General features: G+C 35.4%; 1 protein-coding gene across 5 annotated transcripts in view; it reads left to right on the top strand.

Moving 5' to 3' along the window:
- LOC105041858 (isoleucine--tRNA ligase, chloroplastic/mitochondrial) overlaps window positions 1-18,953 on the top strand; it is a 30,350-nt gene extending 11,397 nt beyond the window's left edge. For 4 of the 5 annotated variants that reach the window (XM_010918915.4, XM_073253945.1, XM_073253946.1 and 1 more), the window contains 13 exons: window positions 621-855; window positions 1,105-1,391; window positions 1,511-1,647; window positions 2,520-2,667; window positions 6,552-6,683; window positions 8,861-8,989; window positions 11,628-11,755; window positions 11,841-12,005; window positions 12,205-12,330; window positions 13,949-14,022; window positions 16,640-16,889; window positions 18,076-18,255; window positions 18,343-18,953. In XM_010918915.4, coding sequence (XP_010917217.1) covers window positions 621-855; window positions 1,105-1,391; window positions 1,511-1,647; window positions 2,520-2,667; window positions 6,552-6,683; window positions 8,861-8,989; window positions 11,628-11,755; window positions 11,841-12,005; window positions 12,205-12,330; window positions 13,949-14,022; window positions 16,640-16,889; window positions 18,076-18,255; window positions 18,343-18,585 — 2,234 coding nt within the window. In that variant the 3' untranslated portion in view covers window positions 18,586-18,953. Of the gene's footprint in view, window positions 1-620; window positions 856-1,104; window positions 1,392-1,510; window positions 1,648-2,519; window positions 2,668-6,551; window positions 6,684-8,860; window positions 8,990-11,627; window positions 11,756-11,840; window positions 12,006-12,204; window positions 12,331-13,948; window positions 14,023-16,639; window positions 16,890-18,075; window positions 18,256-18,342 lie in introns of those variants that run through there. The other variant, XM_073253948.1, reaches the window with a different exon arrangement.
- The last annotated feature ends 354 nt before the right edge of the window (window positions 18,954-19,307 follow it).

Here is a 19,307-nt window from a genome sequence, read left to right as displayed (position 1 = left end):
TTTAACCTGGCCCACTTAACATGTTTAACTTGTTTAAATTCATTTAATCCATTAAAAACACTTAATCTATTTAACCTGTGTAATCTAGCTTGACCTATTTAATACAAGTGGGTGACGTGGGTCGGATTGGGTTTCTATTTAATAAATAGGTTGAGTTCAAACTTGAATTTTTTATCTATTTAATAAATAGGTCGGATTTGGGTTGACGAATTTTGACCCATCATTCAACCCAACCTATATTTGACCCAACCCGATCTGATTGTCACTGCTATCCCTCCAGTAGTTAGACAATCCTAGACTAGGCCCATTGGACCAACTAGGAGAAGCAAACCCAAAATAATATCAAGACTGATTTTCGAGGGCCTGTTGAATGCAAACTAACCCCACCTTACCCTTCATGTGTAAATGCATATTATAATTTCTCACACCACCAATTCCACACCAGTTTACCATTTGAATGACATACATCCTCCTAAGGTCCTATCTCTCATGTACAGATCTGCATTGCATCAACTAACTATTTGCCTTATTCAATCCGATGTGACTTTTTCAAAGGAAAAAAAAAAAAAAGAGAAATATGGGCCATCATTGTGAAATAATATATCTTTTCCATCTTCCAGCTGTTGCAGTGAATCCCAAACTTCTATACGGGGTGGCTGAAGTGCATTCCATCCTAAAAGACACTGCAGTATTATCTAAAGAGAAACAAGCAAATCTCAAGAGAGCTTTGGAATCTGGGCAAACGAAGCCCTTTGTAATAGTGGCATCAGAGCTTGTATCAATGCTTGAATCCAAGTGGGGGGTGAAACTGGTGGTCAAGAAAACTTTCCATGGATCAGCCCTGGAGAATTGCAGGTTAAATTTTGACCTGGAAACATATATACGTACTTTTAAAATTCTATGCACACTGTTGTCATATTATGTTTCTCTTCACTATCATATGACTCTGTTAGTAATTACTACTAAAGCTGAAATTTAGTTTCACATGACAAAGTCTACTCTTCTAAGCATGCATATTTGCAAGGAGCTGTTTCTAGATTTGCTATGGCAATTTATTTTCTTGACAAATCTCTGCTAAGTTCTGGTTTTAAACTATGATGCCAGGTATTTGCATCCTGTGAATGGCAAAGAGTGTCCTGTTGTCCTGGGGGGAGACTATATTACAACACAGTCAGGAACAGGACTTGTTCATACTGCCCCAGGCCATGGTCAGGAAGACTATGCAACTGGCTTGAAATATGGACTACCTATACTTTCTCCGGTGGATGATGAAGGAAAGTTTACAGAAGAAGCTGGACAATTCAGTGGTTTAGATGTCCTTGGGTCTGGTAATGCTGCTGTTGTGAAATATCTGGACGAACAGTTGTCGCTGATTTTAGAAGAGCCATATAGTAAGTAGAGACGTCACATGATCAAGATGCCGTTCCATCTCCTAGTCCTCACTAATTTGAGGTTGAAGTTGTGTGTTGGACTATTTTTTCTATTTTGAACATTTTTCATTCTTTTCTAGAGCATAAGTACCCTTATGATTGGAGAACCAAGAAGCCAACAATATTCAGAGCCACGGAACAGTGGTTTGCTTCTGTAGATGGTTTCCGGCAGACTGCTATGGATGCAATTAATGAAGTGAACTGGATTCCTGCACAGGTATTGCTCAATAAATTTTTTTTTTTGGTCCATGGTTTCAGACATGGATAATCATTAAAATACATGAGATTTTGTTGCTTCAGTCTATTTGATGATCATGAACATTGAATGGGTTCTCAGCTATACTGAAGAAAATCATAATTTGAATGTGCTTTTAAGTGGTTATCAAAGGTGCACAATTATTAAGCAGGCAGTTTACAGGATGTTCTTGCTAGTATGAGCCATGCGGCATATTGCAAGAAGTTTTAACCTACAATGGGACAAGGTCCAAGGTGTAAGCCACTCATTGTTTTCCAAAACTGAAAACAATAAGTAATTGCAATAAAAAAGATATAACAATAATCTGAAAAATGAAAACTCAGACAACAAATCACACCCTAAGTTCATCTAATTTTAGAAAGATTTAAATAAGACATATGCCTTACCTCACCAAGTGGAACTCGTACTGCATGAGGCATATGTCTTGACAATGTTGTAGTCTTAAAACTAAATTACGGCCAAGAAACTGCCTTAAAAATTACTGGTTAAATGTCCCTTCCAAGTACAGTTTCTGAAGTATGATCATAATTATAAAATTACATCAAAATGGGCTGTTTTCCCTGTTTTTGCTCAAGTGATGCTTGTAATATTCCTATTGATATTTAGTTGCTGATGCTCTGAATTTCTCTAATGCTGTCTCATTAATTTGAAGAGATTGTATTCACCATGATTTGTAAATTTTTTATTGATGAATGTTTCTTGACTACTCCTACAGAATACAGATCTTTAAAGTTCTTTCCCCTTTGTTCATCATTTTTTATTTTTCTTGTTTCACTTTTTATGAGAAAAATGCCCAACCTTGCCATTTTATGACATGCATATCATGTCTGCAGGCAGTAAATAGAATCATAGCTATGACTTCTAGCCGCTCTGATTGGTGCATTTCACGGCAAAGAACTTGGGGTGTTCCCATTCCAGTTTTCTATCATGTGCACTCAAAAGAACCACTGATAACTGTGGAAACTATTGCTCATATCAAGGGTAAGAGACTATCACTAAATATGATATATAATACTTCCAGTTACAAAATAAATTGATAATTTTGTTCTCTTGTTTTTTTTTTTTTCAGTTTTCAAAATTATTTCTTTGATTGTAGAATTTTTCTAGCTTTAATATGCAAACACAGATTCTATATTTTTACCTGTTTCCCTGTTACCAGTGCAGTACCTGTCATGAACCATTATCATAAGAATTCTATGTATCATCTACTATTACATTGTTTGTATATGCTGCGTACGACTTATTTCTTTTGTTATTATATATTAACTCAGATCTGCCAAGGGATGTTGCTTTATGTCTTTATATGATATGTAAATATTGAAACTTAAATTTTTTAATTAGTTCCTCCCTTGGAAACAAGTCTAGTTTATTAGTGTTGCATACATGCAAATGTGTATCCATTCAAGGAGCATATATTTTTAGGAGGGAAGCTAAGCAGCTAAGCTTGGCTGTCCCACATGGCTTGCCATGCTTAATTAACCGAACCATCTGGAAGCTAATGTTAATTGTCCAAGATATCCCTTTTCCTCTCTGTTATGCCATGTTCCTCTTTCTCTCTACTCTGTCTCCCGCACAACAAAGAAGACTCCAACCTATCCCACATCTTCACTCCCTCTAGCCCTCTCTTCTCTAGTTCTGCCCTCCCCAAACTCTCTCTCCATTTTCACCTTCTCCCTTCCCTCTCTGTCTCACTTTCTCCAGGTCCCACCCTTGATCTCTCAATGTTCCAACACTTTGACCATTTTCACTCATAGCTTGATCCTACTTCACCTCAATTTTTTTGGATCCGAAGACATCTGTAGATGTTCTCTTGGATGAAGGAGATTAAAACTCAAAATGAGGTGAATGACTTCTCAAGCAGAACAGGTTGGAAAAGAGAATTAACGCGTTTGTTTGAAACCCATACTAGACAGGAGCCACCACATCACTAGGGCCACCACCTCCGCCACACCACCATTGCCATTGCTGTTAGTGCCTCAGCCACACTGCCATTACTGCCATTGCTGCCACCAACACCACGGTTGCCGCCACTATTCAACTGTTACCATCATTGCCATGTTTATGTTTTTAGAAGTAATTGACCATACCAAAAATATTTATATTTTTAAAATTTAGAAAAGTATAGATTAAAGTTTTATTTTTTTTATTTTTGAAAGCACAAAAAATGAAAGTGATGCCAAACAGCACATTGTTTTTTCTTCAAATTCTTCTTGGTTTAGAATGTCGTCATCTAATGATCCTAGGAACTTGCGTAACATTTAACATTACATAATTAATTGAGAACTCATGCCACTCTATCCATTTCTGAACCGGATTATATTTTCTTTGTCATATCAGAGCTAGCTGTGGAACTGTTCTGTTTTCTAATTCAGTTTTCTGGTAAGTCAGATGGCATGCAACTTGTTTCATGCAAGTTTAACCAGTTTTGTGAAAGAATGAACTGGAGTGTGAGTTTAGGAAAGGATATTTATACGAAAGTGATATAAGCTCTCCTACTTTCTCATGAGACCCTCTTCCATTTTGTTTGGTTGAAGCAGCCTCACTTTGCAAAACATGGGTATAAGAAAAAAGAAGATGAAGAGGAAAAAAATTGTTTTCTTCACACAGAGGATTGATTTTCCAATCGAAATGAAAAAGAAGAAGGAATATACTCTTTGAGGCTGTTGATTAACTGCTTGTAATATAAGCTGGAATGACTAAAACCATAATTTTTTCCATTGTAGGCTTTGATAGACTCTTTTTTCAACCTTTTATCTCTCTATATGTCTTGATTTTATCAAACATGGAGAATAGAATTACACCAGCAAAAAGCCTTGGTTGGATGCTATCTATCCTTTGTGGGGGATTCCCCTCTATTTGATTGATTATCCTTGTCGACATTTCATTGGCCACAGCAGAGAAAATCATTCCTACAAGCAGGGCAGGAATTACTCTTTTTGGGGGATGGGCAATTATCCGCAGTTGGCTTTTCAGGTGCAAGTATGGATGTGCTCTGGGATTAGGTGGTTCTAAGGTAACCAGTGCTGGTGTATTGGAAACTGAAGTATGACAATGAAACAACCTGTAAGATATTTATATACAAATTTTGGAGAGATGAACCATAAAGGCTGGTGGCTATCAAAAATTAAAATGGAGTGCATATGACCCCACTCAGTTTATTATTTCATAATTGGAAAGTAATGTCTTGGAAACAACTGATTCTTTTAGATCATGCAAGTTTGCATGTGTTTTCCCATTCTTTCATGTTTGTCTACCTTTGGACCGCCGGGGGTGGGGCGGGGGGGGGGGTGGTGTGTGGATGGGACGGTTTTTCTGGTCAGTGCCTGATTTGGATAATACATGCTCTACCAAGCAAATCATAATGGTGCTACCAACACTAATACATGCTTTTATAAGCATATAAAATTGTTAAGAAATTAAACTATTACATATTAAAAATTATATCAATTGACATAGTTTATATTGATCTCTGAACAGAAATAATTAATCCATAGTATACATGGTGATTTTTTAAGTGTTATCATGGCATGCTATTTATCAGAACCATATAAATATTTGATTTCTCCTTTGAATATATTAATGAAACAAAAATATATGGTCATGGACGAAAACAATAATCTCTGAAGATTCTGATTTCTTAGTTCTTCAGAATTGTGGTTAAATCTGGTCTAAGAACATCCTTTTGACTTTATGGATGAACCTTTCATTCATAAGTCGGAAACCGTATGGATCGGATCATAGGATAAATCCTGCTTTTTTGATAAAATTTTTCGGCATGGGAACAAAGAAAATATTTCTAGAATTTGTCTACAAGTTTGCGGCTGTTGTAGATTATCCTTAGACAAGGGACAGTTTCTTGTTGCAGATAAACCCGAGTAAGGTCTTCTATTTTGTATCTGTTAAATTCTCCAAAATGTCAGGGGAACTCAATGATTCTTAAAGGAAACCCTTTATCTTCCTTTGTTCTTCTTTCCCCTAGATCCATGGATTTGATGTACACTTATTGGATCCATTACTTCAAGAGCGATTTTATGAGAAGCAACACCCCACTTCTTTGATGATTATAAAACAAAGGAATTACCTATTACCATCCCAAAACGAGCATCATTGCTTAAAAACATAATTGCATCCTTGTGTCTGTTATGGATCTATCTGTTTTTTGTTGAGGGAAAAACCAATGAGTTATTTGTGTTGATAAACATTGCAAAACAAGCCATCTAGGAGAAAAACCAGAAATAATGCACTAGACTTTATAAATGAACTTCACTTCTTTCTCTAACATCATTTAATACTCAATTTCCGTGTTTATCATTCTCCAATAACCAAAAGACTTTCAAAATTGATCAATGCATATAACATGTTCATGTTAAGTATGTTTTGCATCTTCCAGATTGAGGAATTTTGAGAGTTATTGGTTACAAAATCTCGTATATATGAGGAAATGCTGGATATGTGGTGACTACTAGACCAAAGCCTGTCCAAAGGTCATGAACTGTGGGTTTCTTGATGATAAAAAAGAAACTGAGTTTCTCAATTAATTTTTTGAATTAGTACGAAAAGTCAAAAGTTTGGATAATTTGCAAAGTTTAAGAATGGACAGAGTTTTCAGGAAAAGCTTAGCAGATTCTGTTCATAATTATTATCCATAATTTTTAAATTTCTTTAATCTTGTATATGTTCTGAATCTTATGTTGTTTTTCTTATTCTTAATCGAGTACGGACTTAATTTTTACCTTTTCAAATTCTGGTTAGGTTGGATACAATTTCTTTTCTGTTTTTCTTAATGCTGTTTCTTTTTGAACAAAATGTTTGGTAATGATGCTTATGCATGATTTTATCACATGTCCTGGTCTTTATGTTTGCAGCTATAGTTTCAAATAAGGGTAGTGATGCATGGTGGTACATGTCAACCGAGGAACTTCTTCCTCATAAGTATCGTAACAAAGCTTCAGATTATCAGAAGGGAACAGATACAATGGATGTTTGGTTTGATTCTGGTACATTATGATGATATTTTTTACTTCATGCCTTGCCACTGAGCAATAATTTAGCTTATAGAATTTCTATTGTCTAGTATGCTTCATTGCAGGTGAATATGAAAAATATTTATGCATGTATCTATTTGCTTCGAAAGGAATCCTAATCATCTGCTTGGTGCCATCTGTGGTAAAAGGTTATTGGTCAAATCTGTTTCCTACAAGCAATCATACACTGTTAACTTGATGTAATCACAATTCACAACCATTAAGCCTTGTCCCAACTATTCAGGTTGAACCTTTATGAGTTTACCATTCCAATCATGGGCAAATATTTAGTATTTATGCATGATCCTTCTATCTTGGATACTCTTTAGTACCTATAACATCATGACATCGTACTTTCAGGTGCCAAATCATCAGGCCTAATTTTATTAGTTAAATTGCCATTTTAGTTGTAACTGTCATTCACTTGCCAATCATGTAGTTTAGAACAGATGGGAGCAAGATTCACTGGACCGGTGTCGACCGCCCCATACATGGCATTCCTTACTGTACCAGTACCAAACTGATACTTCATTTGGGGGACTTACCGAGTATTGGTATGCCGAACTGACTCATATCGGCATTGTACCTACATGGTACCTATATGGTACGAAACCTGATGTTGTGAACCTTGGTTGGGAGCTTTGAACTTTGTCTTGGTTTTCCTACACTAGAAGTATTTAGTTTTAGACTTTTAGTTTTACCCCAAAAAAATTGTCTTGGTTTTCCTACACTCGAAGTATTTAGTTTTAGACTTTTAGTTTTACCCCCAAAAAAATGTAGTTTTGGTATAGAATATAATCATGGGTATTGGTCCATCTTGTACAAAAATACTGTTTGGGTACTTGAGGATGAGAAAAATAGAAAGTGGATCTAAATTTGTGGTTACCAAGAAGGAACATTCTTATTGCTTTATATTCAGGTAAAATGAATACTTCTTAATATACAAATATGTAGAGTTGGGCTTGCTGAAGAGGAAGTGAATAGGTCAGTGTGGTGTTGCCAATGATTATGATGCATTAAAATATGAAAGTTGAGGGTAAGAGTCAGGCTTGATCCTTGTCTCTGCCTGCACATCTGTCTCTACAGTCCATTGAAGTTAAAGATGCACACTGTGATAAGGGGTCATAAAATGTGGTGCCATGGTGCCTTTTGATATTGTATGTATGGCTGGTATGCAACTTTGCTCTAGTATCCATTCGAGCTAACATGGACGATCAACAAGTCATCATGATGTTGTAATGAACATTTGATCGGTTAATTAGGTCTCCTAAGATGGTAGCATACCAGCCATGAACTCTAAGAGGTGGTCTAAGTTTTAGTTGCCACAAATTGGAGTAGGTACTGATTCGAGTTTCTTGGGAGTTCTGGAAGCGGGTGGATTATTATAGGCCAAAGTTTCCTGCTACCAAGGTCTGAGTGCAGATTTTGCTGGATGATCTAAGGAGTCACTGAAGGAAACATGACCATAATAAGAAATGATGGACAGAAAGCAGCTAGAAGGAAAAAAAAACTACTTTGGATAGTGTCAACGACCCTAAATAACTGCTGAAATAGTTATCCATCAATAAGACTTTCCAGCTGAAGATATTGATGGTACTACTACTTTTAAGGTTCATGTGCCAGTCATGTGAGTTTCTTAAGTAATATGTGAGGTTACTGCTTTAGATGGGTGTAGTTACTATCATCACCATAAAAGAAAAATTAGCCCCTGAAAGTTGAAACATATATTGATAGAATAAATAAACTACTAAAATCAATTGCATAGAATTATGTCATAGTATTTCTTTAGTAATATTTTGGAATACTTAAATAATTGATGATCACAAATATATCTACTTTATCTTTGTTTTGGTAGAATTGGTGGTATCTTTACTGATTTCTGTAGTTCTTTCATGGATAATGTTCTTCCGAAGTCCCTTAATTTGGCATCAGATATATTTTGAATATTACTGCTCGTGTGACTCTTGACCATGTACTCCATGTCTTTAGTATCATTTTTATTTCATTTTTATAAATGTTCCTTTTTTCTCAATGTTCCCGTAGCATCCTTTTGAGGCGGTACCAGATACTTGCCTGTGATATTTTTCATTGAGATGTTCTTTATAATTTTGAGATCATTGATTTCCGTGTCCTTATCTATTTCTTCATAGGCTCATCCTGGGCTGCAGTCTTGGGGAAAAGGGATGGCCTTAGTTTTCCAGCAGACTTGTATCTTGAAGGTACAGATCAGCATAGAGGATGGTTCCAAAGCTCTCTATTGACTAGTATTGCTTCAACAGGTAACTATTTCTGGACTTTTTGTTTGAACCATTCAGAGGACTTTATTTAGAAAGATTTTCCAATATGTAATCAGATGTATATCTATTTTCTGGTGATCACTCTGCATAGGTTTCATTATGATTACTGTTTAGTTGTCTGCATGAATATGTTGATGGGTCTTCAAACAAGCAACCATCAAAAAGTTCTCCTATAAGGAAACTTGAATGTCTTATTTTTTCATGATGTCTTGTATAGTGTTAGATCTTTTAGTGAGAAAACATCAAGCTGGTGCCGCCCCTTTTCTTTGTTTGACTGTACCAGCTCCTGCTTGTAGCTTACAGATGTGACATTTTTAGCCAAAATATTCTGATTGAACCATAATGAGATGTCTCATGCATTTGTAATTATATGATCATATTGGGCTTGATTTGATACAAGAAACAACACTGCATATTGTAAGTTTTAAAGAGATCTTCTGATCAATGCAATATATCTAGTTTGTGAGAAAAAGAGGATGCTGAAGCTAAACAAAAACAAACAAACAAAAAAAACAACAGGGAGAGAGATCATTAGAAATTTTTGTGAAAAACCCTAAGCAAAGACAATATCCATCTATAATTGTCTAGTACTCTGAGATTAATATCCTTAATAAGCCCATTGTTTAGAAGTTAAAACTCTGTCTTTTTTTTTGTTGGAGCAGAAGTTAAACTCTTTACTATGGCATTATATCACTTAAATGTTGATGCTTTTCATCAAGACAATTTCAGCCTAAACTTATCTAAAATGGAGTTGCAATCCTCCTTTATCTTTTGCTGCAATCAAATTCAAGTGTAACTCCCTATGATGGAAATAATTGTTCATCTTTTAAGACTATTTGAATAAACTTCAACATGCCAAATACATAAAGTGAAATCACTTTGCCCTCTAAAACCTTAAAGAAAAGCTCATGTCTCTGCTTTACATATTTTTGACTCCCATTGACCAGACAAACATTATTTTGGTGCAAAGAGATTTCACAGACAACTACTGTAGAATAGGTTAAATAACCTCTCATCTTTTAAGACTATTTGAACATCCTTAAACTTCTAGGTGCTAAATACATAAAGTGAAATCACTTTGCCCTCCAGGACCTTAAAGAAAAGCTCATGCCGCTGCTTTACATGTTTTTGACTCCAACTGAGCAGACAAACATCATTTTGGTGCGAAGAGATTTCACAGAAAACTACTGTAGAATAGCTTAAATAACTTCCTCTTATTATCTTTAACTTAAGTAATTCCTGCATCAGTATGATTGCGATGCATTTATCACATTTCTATCAATTTTTCTCCTTGGTCTCAATCATGATTTTTTTTTTAAAAAAAATCTATTGTTAAAATTTCACTAAAAAACCCAACTATTCTTTTCACCAGAGCGATGCATTTAGCACATTTCCATCAATTTTTCTCCTTGGTCTCAATCATGATTTTTTTTAAAAAAAAAAATCAATTGTTAAAATTTCACCAAAAAACCCAACTATGCTTTTCACCACAAATTCTGGAAAGTGATGTTTGTCTTATCAGGTAAATTTCAATTTATTTTTGGATGTTTTGTGGTTTTTATTTTATAACAATTCAGGGTCTTTCATTCTAAATTGATCAAGCAAACACTGTGGGACCACTCTACTAAACAAATATTGATGCCTTAGACCCTCAAATAATTTAAACCCTCATGTGTTCTTATGATTGTTATTGCTTGATTAGCAGTCTTCTCTTATTCCTTCCATCTAAGGTTTGCCGTTTCGGTACTGAACCCCATATGGGTACCATCCTATTATAATGTTGGTACACGGTATGATATGAGATAGCAAGGTGTATTGAGCGTTGGTATGGTTCAAGACTGTACCGATTCGGTACCAGTCCGGTATGGTACGGTGCCAATCGGTGCATAAACGTTTGTTCCATCTGTTCTTCCCAATTAACTCAGTTTATCTATTCCTCCATGTATGTCCCAGTCATCAGAATTTACTGGTTTGTGGCACATTATACCGCTGAAATAATAATAATCTGATTTTGTTGCAAACATTCTCCACCTGCATGTGAATCTCATTGTCCATCTTCAATTACATCTGTTCTTTGATGCATGCCCCTTCAAATTTCATCACCAGACTACCAATAGGAACCACCTATGCTGCAAATTATTCTAAAGTAATGCTGACAAGTTTAGTCATCTAGTAACACTTAATGAATTTTAGGTAAGAATTAGCAGATACCATTTCCATCATTTAGGTGATTCATTAGTAAGCGAACAAGATAAAGTACTTATGACAAATTCTTATCAATGGCAAATGTAGAACTGTTATCTTGAATGTCTGAGAATACAGTTTATGAGACTTCATCATGTAGACTGATAATTCAGTGAAAAATATTTTCTGATGTAGAGAAGAAATTTAATATATATTTTTATTGAAGATTTCCTTCAAAAGCATACCTGTACTATGTTGCTATATTTATTCAATTATAAGGAAGCAAATCTTGTTAGTATGTAGCTTCATTTTATTTTTCAGTTTCTTTCATCATGAATGTTCAATTTTCTGAGGCTAGTTGTTATTTTGCAATCTCTGGTGGTATAGTTGCTGAGATTAAATGGATAATATATAAAATGCCCCCATGCTTTTTCAGGAAAGGCTCCTTATTCATGTGTTATAACACATGGTTTCGTACTCGATGAGAAGGGTTTGAAAATGAGCAAATCCCTTGGTAACGTTGTGGATCCAGAAATTGTGATTACTGGAGGAAAAAACACAAAGGTTTGTCTTAAATGAAAAAAAGATGCTTTAAGAATTTTTCTTGTCTCTTTTATAGTTTGTGATGGTTTTGTTCCTTGTGCTGCAGAATGAACCTGCTTATGGAGCTGATGTTCTCCGTCTTTGGGTTTCGAGCGTTGATTATGCTGGAGATGTGATGATTGGCCCTCAAATTCTTCGTCAGATGTCTGATATTTATAGAAAACTGCGAGGAACATTGCGTTTTCTTTTGTCAAATCTGCATGATTGGAAAGTATGTTCAGGTGGTCTAATGTATTTATCTCCTGTTTATAAAATCATTGGATTATCTTAATTGTCCATGATATATTCTTTAATTTGTCTTCTTCACATTGTTTGTACTTATGTTCTTGTAAAATAGGTTTTTATTATTTTGTTTTTTTCGATCTATCATCTGTTTCTTATTAATTAATGTTCATTTCTTTTTTATATAGATAGTGAGTGCTGTTTCATACAGTGATCTTCCCAAAATTGACAAATATGCATTATTTCAACTTCAAAATATTGTGAATGCCATCAGAGACAGTTATGAAAACTGTCAGTTCTACAAGATTTTTCAGGTACATTAATTTCTCTGTTTTAAATTACTTATAGTTATGGTGTTGCAGTCCATTCTTGTTATAGTTAGCTGATTTGTTACTACTTTCATTTAATTAGCTGTATCATGTGCTTGGTTTAAGCATTTCTAGTTTTAAGACATATCAACATTTTAAATATCGGTACCAAGCCTCATAGGCCATAGCATTTTTCAACTGTATGATATTGGTACCGTACCAGTACCAATGGCACATACCCAAATTGATGGCACCAAAAAGAATGAAAAACCATCAATACCAGCTGGTATAGTTGGTACAGTACCAGCACAGCCAGCACAGATGGTTTTGGTGTCCCAGCACCCATATTAGTGTCGGCATGGTTTAGTGCTGATTCATCAGTTTGAAAATCCTTATGACATTTTTTTTTTTTTGCTTGGTATGTGTTTCTATTTCAAATTTGTACTTTGCATATGCACACCCAATTGAGTTTGCTTGGGGTATAATGAGATATTTCCTTTGATTAGCTGTGGTTTTAATATTTAAAAGTTTTCAATATATATGAGGTTCATTGATGGCCTGATTTAATTTCATTGGGAGAAAGATGAGGAGCTTCCAAAAGTTAGAGTTTAATTGATGAAACTTCTTCTCAAATTCTTAATTCACTCATTGTTCCATATTAGACCAATGGCTCCATCATAAACCATCTCACAATTCATTCTAAGTGAACTGTCTGACAATCTAATTGCATAACTAGTGACCAGCTACTAGAGGAAAGGGAGGTGGGTTTGGGGAGAGTGCTGACATTTCCATTATCTTCATGGCTTTCAAAACCTTTATAGGTATTTTATTTATCCTAACATTTATCTTTTTGCATCCTTTCCAAAACTACCTCCTCTTAGTGCTGTGAATTGAATGAAGAGAACCTTGACAACTCCCTGTGTCTCTTCTATAAAAATTTCTCTAGTAAAATCATTGTTTATCAATTTCTGAAAAAGTAGGGCAACTTTTAGGGTTTCTTGTGACAAGAATAAGGCTTGCAAATTGAGAAGTATTCTGTTTAGACGAGGATATGTGCTTAGACTCGTTGAAACTTAAAGAAGTTTAGGATCATTTTTCCAAGTTAGATACCTATGATTTTTTTGTCACCTTTCGAGCTTCAAGTCAGGATTTCTGTATAGTGAGTTTTACATGATGCAGCACCCAAATGTTGGTAGAACTTCTTAGGATAAGATTTGTCTTATCAAATCTTTTAGGATATTCATTTATAGATTTCTTCTCTCATTAAGAAGGCTAGATTTCATTTCATATGATATTTGAATTTGCACGTAATCATAATAAAGTTCCGAGATGAATGAATTTTGAGAAAAACTCTTACTGGAAAGCTAGCAATGGATTCAACATTGTTATTGACCCATTTTGTGTAAATCTCTGGATCAATCAATAGTGAGGCAATAAAAACAATACCTGCAGTTTTCATTGTGCTGCTTAGAAGGTGTATTTTATGCTTTAATATTTGTCTGTTCTAGAGCACCACTGGAATGTCTAAAAAGGATTTATTGAACTAGATATAATGTTGCTCTGCCTATATTGCTGATTGTTTTCATGTCCTTGGTTCTGATTTTTTTTTTTTTTTAAATTTCAGATCATACAACGTTTTGCCATTGTTGATTTGTCAAACTTTTACTTAGATGTTGCTAAAGATAGACTTTATGTGGGGTAAGTCTTTCTTAACGTTGGCATATCCTTTTTACCAGATTTTTTTTCCCATCCCAATTTGTTTTCTAAGATTGTGTCATGTTATATATTACATTTATCATGCCTTGAGAATCTTACATTTTGGTTCTTTCATGGTCACTTTTGAGTTATGTCAGGATAGATTGGTTCAAGGTCTGCCATACTGACCTATACCATCCCATAGTGATCATATTGTACCGTATAGCACCATACTAAGGCTCACTTTGGTCTATGAGCTAAACCAGAGCATACCAGTCCATACCGAATAGAATCACCTTGTACTGCTAGATTTTGGGTGGTGCCGTGGCCTGTACTGCGAGGTATCAGCCCATACCTCACGGTTTTGGATGGTGCCATGGATGGGAGTGAGAAAATGTGTTGGAAGCTTGCCTTGGTATGGATACATACCGCACTATACTGACAATACCCTACCGAAGTGGTAATGTACCAATATGGTTCTCAGTAATGGTTTTGCAGACCTTGGATTGGTGTGCATATTGTGCACCAACTTGTCTTAATTATCAGTTAGCATCAGGACATTGTGCAGCTACCGTTAGTTATGTAAAAGTTACAAAATATAGGTATAGCAGTAAGCTTATTACTTACAAATCTGTGCTCCTATATGATGCTTGTTTGTGTTACTTTTCCAGTTATAATTATGTAAGTAGCCCAGTGTATGCGCCAAGATTATATTTGTGGACATTTGTTTATCACTTGACTTGAGATGCTCCAAGAAAAAAGTTGATGTTCATTCCCTCTAGAAAGAAATTAAAACCACATAGGATGCCAACAGGATCAGGTTTTCCTTGGTTTTTTTAGCATGCTTTTGCCATTCTCGTCCAACAATATCATGCATCTTACCATGTATATTTGTGCTGCTTTTAGACACGGTACAATGCAATACAGATACCATATGGGGCCTAACTGACATGAATATTGGCTAACAGGACTTCTTTAAAATTTCACTAGTTATTAGACATTGATTCATTTTCATGTAAATGTGAAGTCCAAAGTTGTTTGTGCCTATAATGTCATTTAAAAATATTAAATTATTTGGAGTGTGTAACTATTGTAGAAGAATTTTCTATGCATCTATCTGGGCAAGAATTAAAAAAATCTGCATGAATTCATGACAGTCCATCCACATTTTCTTTGTAGTATCTCTAGATATTTCATGTTTGAATTTCATTACTCTCTTTATTTAATCATCTTGCAACAAAAAGTATGCTGAGAAAGTATGTGGGGATATTGTTATAGTTTACTACATCACTATTATGATCATTTGTTTGGATATGGACTGGTTCATTTGGTCTCTTACCTCCTGCACCTTTTACTGCGGGATCTCCTCAGTTTTTTCATAAACCATTGTCTGTTGAGGAGCACTGGAGATGTACTATCCTCGTTATTTTACTGTTTTTCAACTATTTCATTATCCCATGATTTGCATAGGCATCTTAACACTCAACATATCTGCAACTATTCATTGACATCTCTCTCTATGAGTGGCATGATGAAGGTCAACCATTAGCTGATGAAATCACTGTTAAGATCTGATTCCAACCCTTAACGTGGAGGTGTCTCCTAAATTTGACCTGGATCTGGCCCTGCACAAAAGGAGAGAGGATGATGGAGTCATCATCAGTAGAATGATCAAGGAATTATTACATAGAGGCAATCTGAAGGCATCCTTGACCTTTACTTTCTGATATCTTGGAATAATGGAGACGGAAAAGTTGCTTTCTTGTAATATCAGTGATAAAATTAATGGCTAAAATGATTGGCTGCATGCACCAATTGAGATACTTGGTTGACTGGCCACCGAGATAACCCTTTGCTTGCTGATAACAATAATCATCTGTTCCCCTATGTGGCTCCTGTGGCAGCTAAAAGCTTGCATAAAGCCATGTAAGCGTAAGATAACTTATTATTGCCCTGTTTGCTTTTTGGAGGCCCTTTCATGTCAATATTGTCAGATCTGTAGGATCCTGTCCCCCAGCCTCTTGGAAATCCTCCTAGGTTACTAAATAAGCAAATTTTCCAATGTAAGTTGTTTTACTTTCATTTTGTTTTGTGGGATTGAAAATCGTCATTACTTGCTTAAAACACTAAAACTGGTTAAGACAAAGAAATGAAGTAATTACTCAACTACACTAGTGGCATGATATAGTCTACTGAGCTTATCTCCCCAACAGCAAGACCATTCTTCCTGTCTGGTTGCATCGTTGGACCAGCAAATGATTTGCTATCAAGTAAGTTCTCTGAGCAAGCTTTTGTGTTAAGATGTCCTAGTTTAAGAATGTCATGATGCAGCTTAGTTAAATAGGGAAATTTTTTGGCTGAGTATGGCTGATGGCCATCAAAGATTTTCTCATTGTTAATTGATACGGATGTCATCCTTGCTTTTTGAAAGCCCATCTGTACTTTAGCTACTATTTGTTTTTATTAAATTCTCAGAAAGGAAACCTGTTATCATCCCTGAGTCTATTTCTGATATTGGCTGCTGAAACATCGTTTCATCATAACCATGGTATTTATTTTGTTGGTATGCTTACTGGCATATAATTTGGTGTTGTTGTTTTTGAAATGGGTACCTTTTCAGAGGTACAAGCAGTTACACTAGGAGGAGTTGCCAAACGGTTCTTGCAGCACATCTTCTTTCCATTGTTAGGGTGATTGCTCCAATTTTGCCACACTTGGCTGAGGATGTTTGGCAAAACCTTCCTTTTGACTATGTGAAAGAGGATGGTTCTGTTGCCAAATTCGTTTTCGAGCTAAAATGGCCAGGTGTAGATGAAAATTGGCTTGCAATGCCAGCTGATGATGTTGATTTCTGGAGGATAATTCTTGAGGTATGTGGGTATTTGTTTTCATTATACTAGAATGCCTAAGGCCTCTGATACTCACATTTTCATTTTCTTATTCTATTTTATCAGGAAGCTTCTGTTTAACTAAGAGCCCATAGTCAACAACTTGTTTGTACGGTCATTGCTAGATATTTATATTATAAATTATGCTAGGAATAATTGATCCATATTTTCTATGCCTTCACCAGTGCATAATCTACTTGTCTCTAATCATGTTATATTATGAAATTTTTTGTTGGTGCATAGTGCATCGCTGATCATTCCTTCTGGGGATTAATTTTCTTGTGCTGTGAAGCTGATCAGAGTTTACCAATTGTTTTGTTTAAACCGAAGATTAGAGCAAAATTTCCATTATATGGATTCTGGAATATGAATACCTTGTTATAGAAGAGAACTTTCCTTTTATAATATTCTGCTCATAGGATATTTTATATTGCTAAATACTGACTTCCATCAGCTTATGATGCCACGAATAGTGATTTTGAGGTTTAGAACTTTCTTTAAATATTATCTTATGTAGTTGCCACTTTAACTTGTGAACGAATTTAAAGATGGTTTCTTGCTATTTAGCTACAAGTGCCACAGGGGAAAGGCACTATCCAAATAGAGTAGTTCCCAAGAAGAGAAGAACCGTGGTACGTTAAATTGATCCTGATATGGTGATAGCAAGAAGTGGCTTTGATAGACCATAAAGGATAAAGCCTTCCCAATGGATGACAATTCTAGCGTTAGAACCAAGCTTGTAAAACTTTAATGGTGTGATGCCTTATATTTTATCAAGGGTCAGCTAGGTCTGAAGATGTCATCTATAGCAACCTGTGGACAATTTATTGTTGAAGTGATGAAGTTACCTTTTGTTTCTGGGTTCTTTCGATTGTGTAAGATTTGCAGAAAGCTGAGTTTGCATTTTAGCAATTGTAATCATGGGAGAATAATAAACACCAGGATGCAGTGCATTAGGATTTTTACAATGGGGGAAAAATCTTAAACTTTTTTAAAAAGACAACTTTTCATATATGCCCCTGCAAATGTGCAATTTTTTTTTTTTTTAAAAGGACATAACATTTTGAACTTTCTGTCAGGACATGAGATGTCACACTCAATATACTTTTAAGATCATTACTAGACCATTGTCAAAGCTTTTTCTGATGTTAAACTTATCATTGACCAGTTGAGATCAGAGGTGAATAAAGTTTTAGAGAATGCTCGAACTGGTAAGCTGATTGGCTCCAGTTTGGAAGCAAAAGTGTATCTTCACGCATCGGATGGTGCCACAGCAACCAGACTACAGGAAATGTGTACGGCTATAAATGATGCAGATGCTCTTCATAGGATACTAATAACATCTCAGGTAGGAAGACCTTAACACCATTCGTTTGCTTCCTGACCATTGTTCATCAGTCTCAAAGAACTATGCTTATCTGATGGGTGCTTGCAGGTTGAGATTTTTAGCTCACTAGATGATGAAATGGTCACAAGTACACCATATTCTGGTAGATATACAGATAAGAGGACAGGTGAAATATGGATAGGTGTGACTCAGGCCAGTGGTACGAAGTGCGAGAGATGCTGGAATTACTCACCACAAGTTGGTTCATTTGTCGAGCACCCTACTCTTTGTGCTCGTTGCTTCAGCGTAATTGATGTGCAACCACTTCCTGCGGCCGCTGGGTTCAGTTGAGTCTTCACAAAGGTGAAGGGCGAAGGATCTGCAATCTTGTGGCGTGTTGGACATCCTCCAGTGGCATCACGTATACATTTTGAGTTTATATCTGTGCCCCTGAAGCATCTGATTTGGAAATTATTCATTGTTTAAATCACAATAATTTTTTTTAGTGCTATTAGTAGAAAAGGAAATTTTTGCTTCTTGTTTTACCATGGTGCTGAATGGGATTGAGTTAAGGTATATTTTTCCCAATAGATGGAAATTCTTGGGATTTATGTATTTGATTATTTGCAATATTTATCAAGATTATAAAGGTTCTTTAAATTTGCAACAGAATTGGTTGTATATTTATTATGTTATAATGGATTATGTTCTTTTTACAACGATCTATTTATGTTTCAGTATATTTCTGTACTTTTTTAAATAGTAAATGTCTTCCCTTGACATGGGATTCAACGCAATTTATAAAGAGTAATTCTTTGTGCACTGGGCTGCGGTGCACAAGGATGATGTGGAGCGCGCCGCGATGTCTGAATGGTTCACGTGGTAGCCCATGTGGCATAGAAAAAGGAATCATCCACACAGACGGTAATCGCCATCTTGCCATAGATGGCACACGTTGCATGCAATAAATATATATTTTATCAATTTTTTAAAATTTTAAAATAATAAAAATATTTTTTTTCTTCAAAATGTCCTATATCTTTATTTTTTTCATGTCTCATCGTTATCAAAGT

Source organism: Elaeis guineensis, chromosome 3 (genome assembly GCF_000442705.2).
Source record: "Elaeis guineensis isolate ETL-2024a chromosome 3, EG11, whole genome shotgun sequence".
Classification (NCBI taxonomy): Eukaryota; Viridiplantae; Streptophyta; class Magnoliopsida; order Arecales; family Arecaceae; genus Elaeis; species Elaeis guineensis.
Note: the sequence above shows the minus strand (reverse complement) of the source record. Positions and strands in the feature narration are given on the sequence as shown.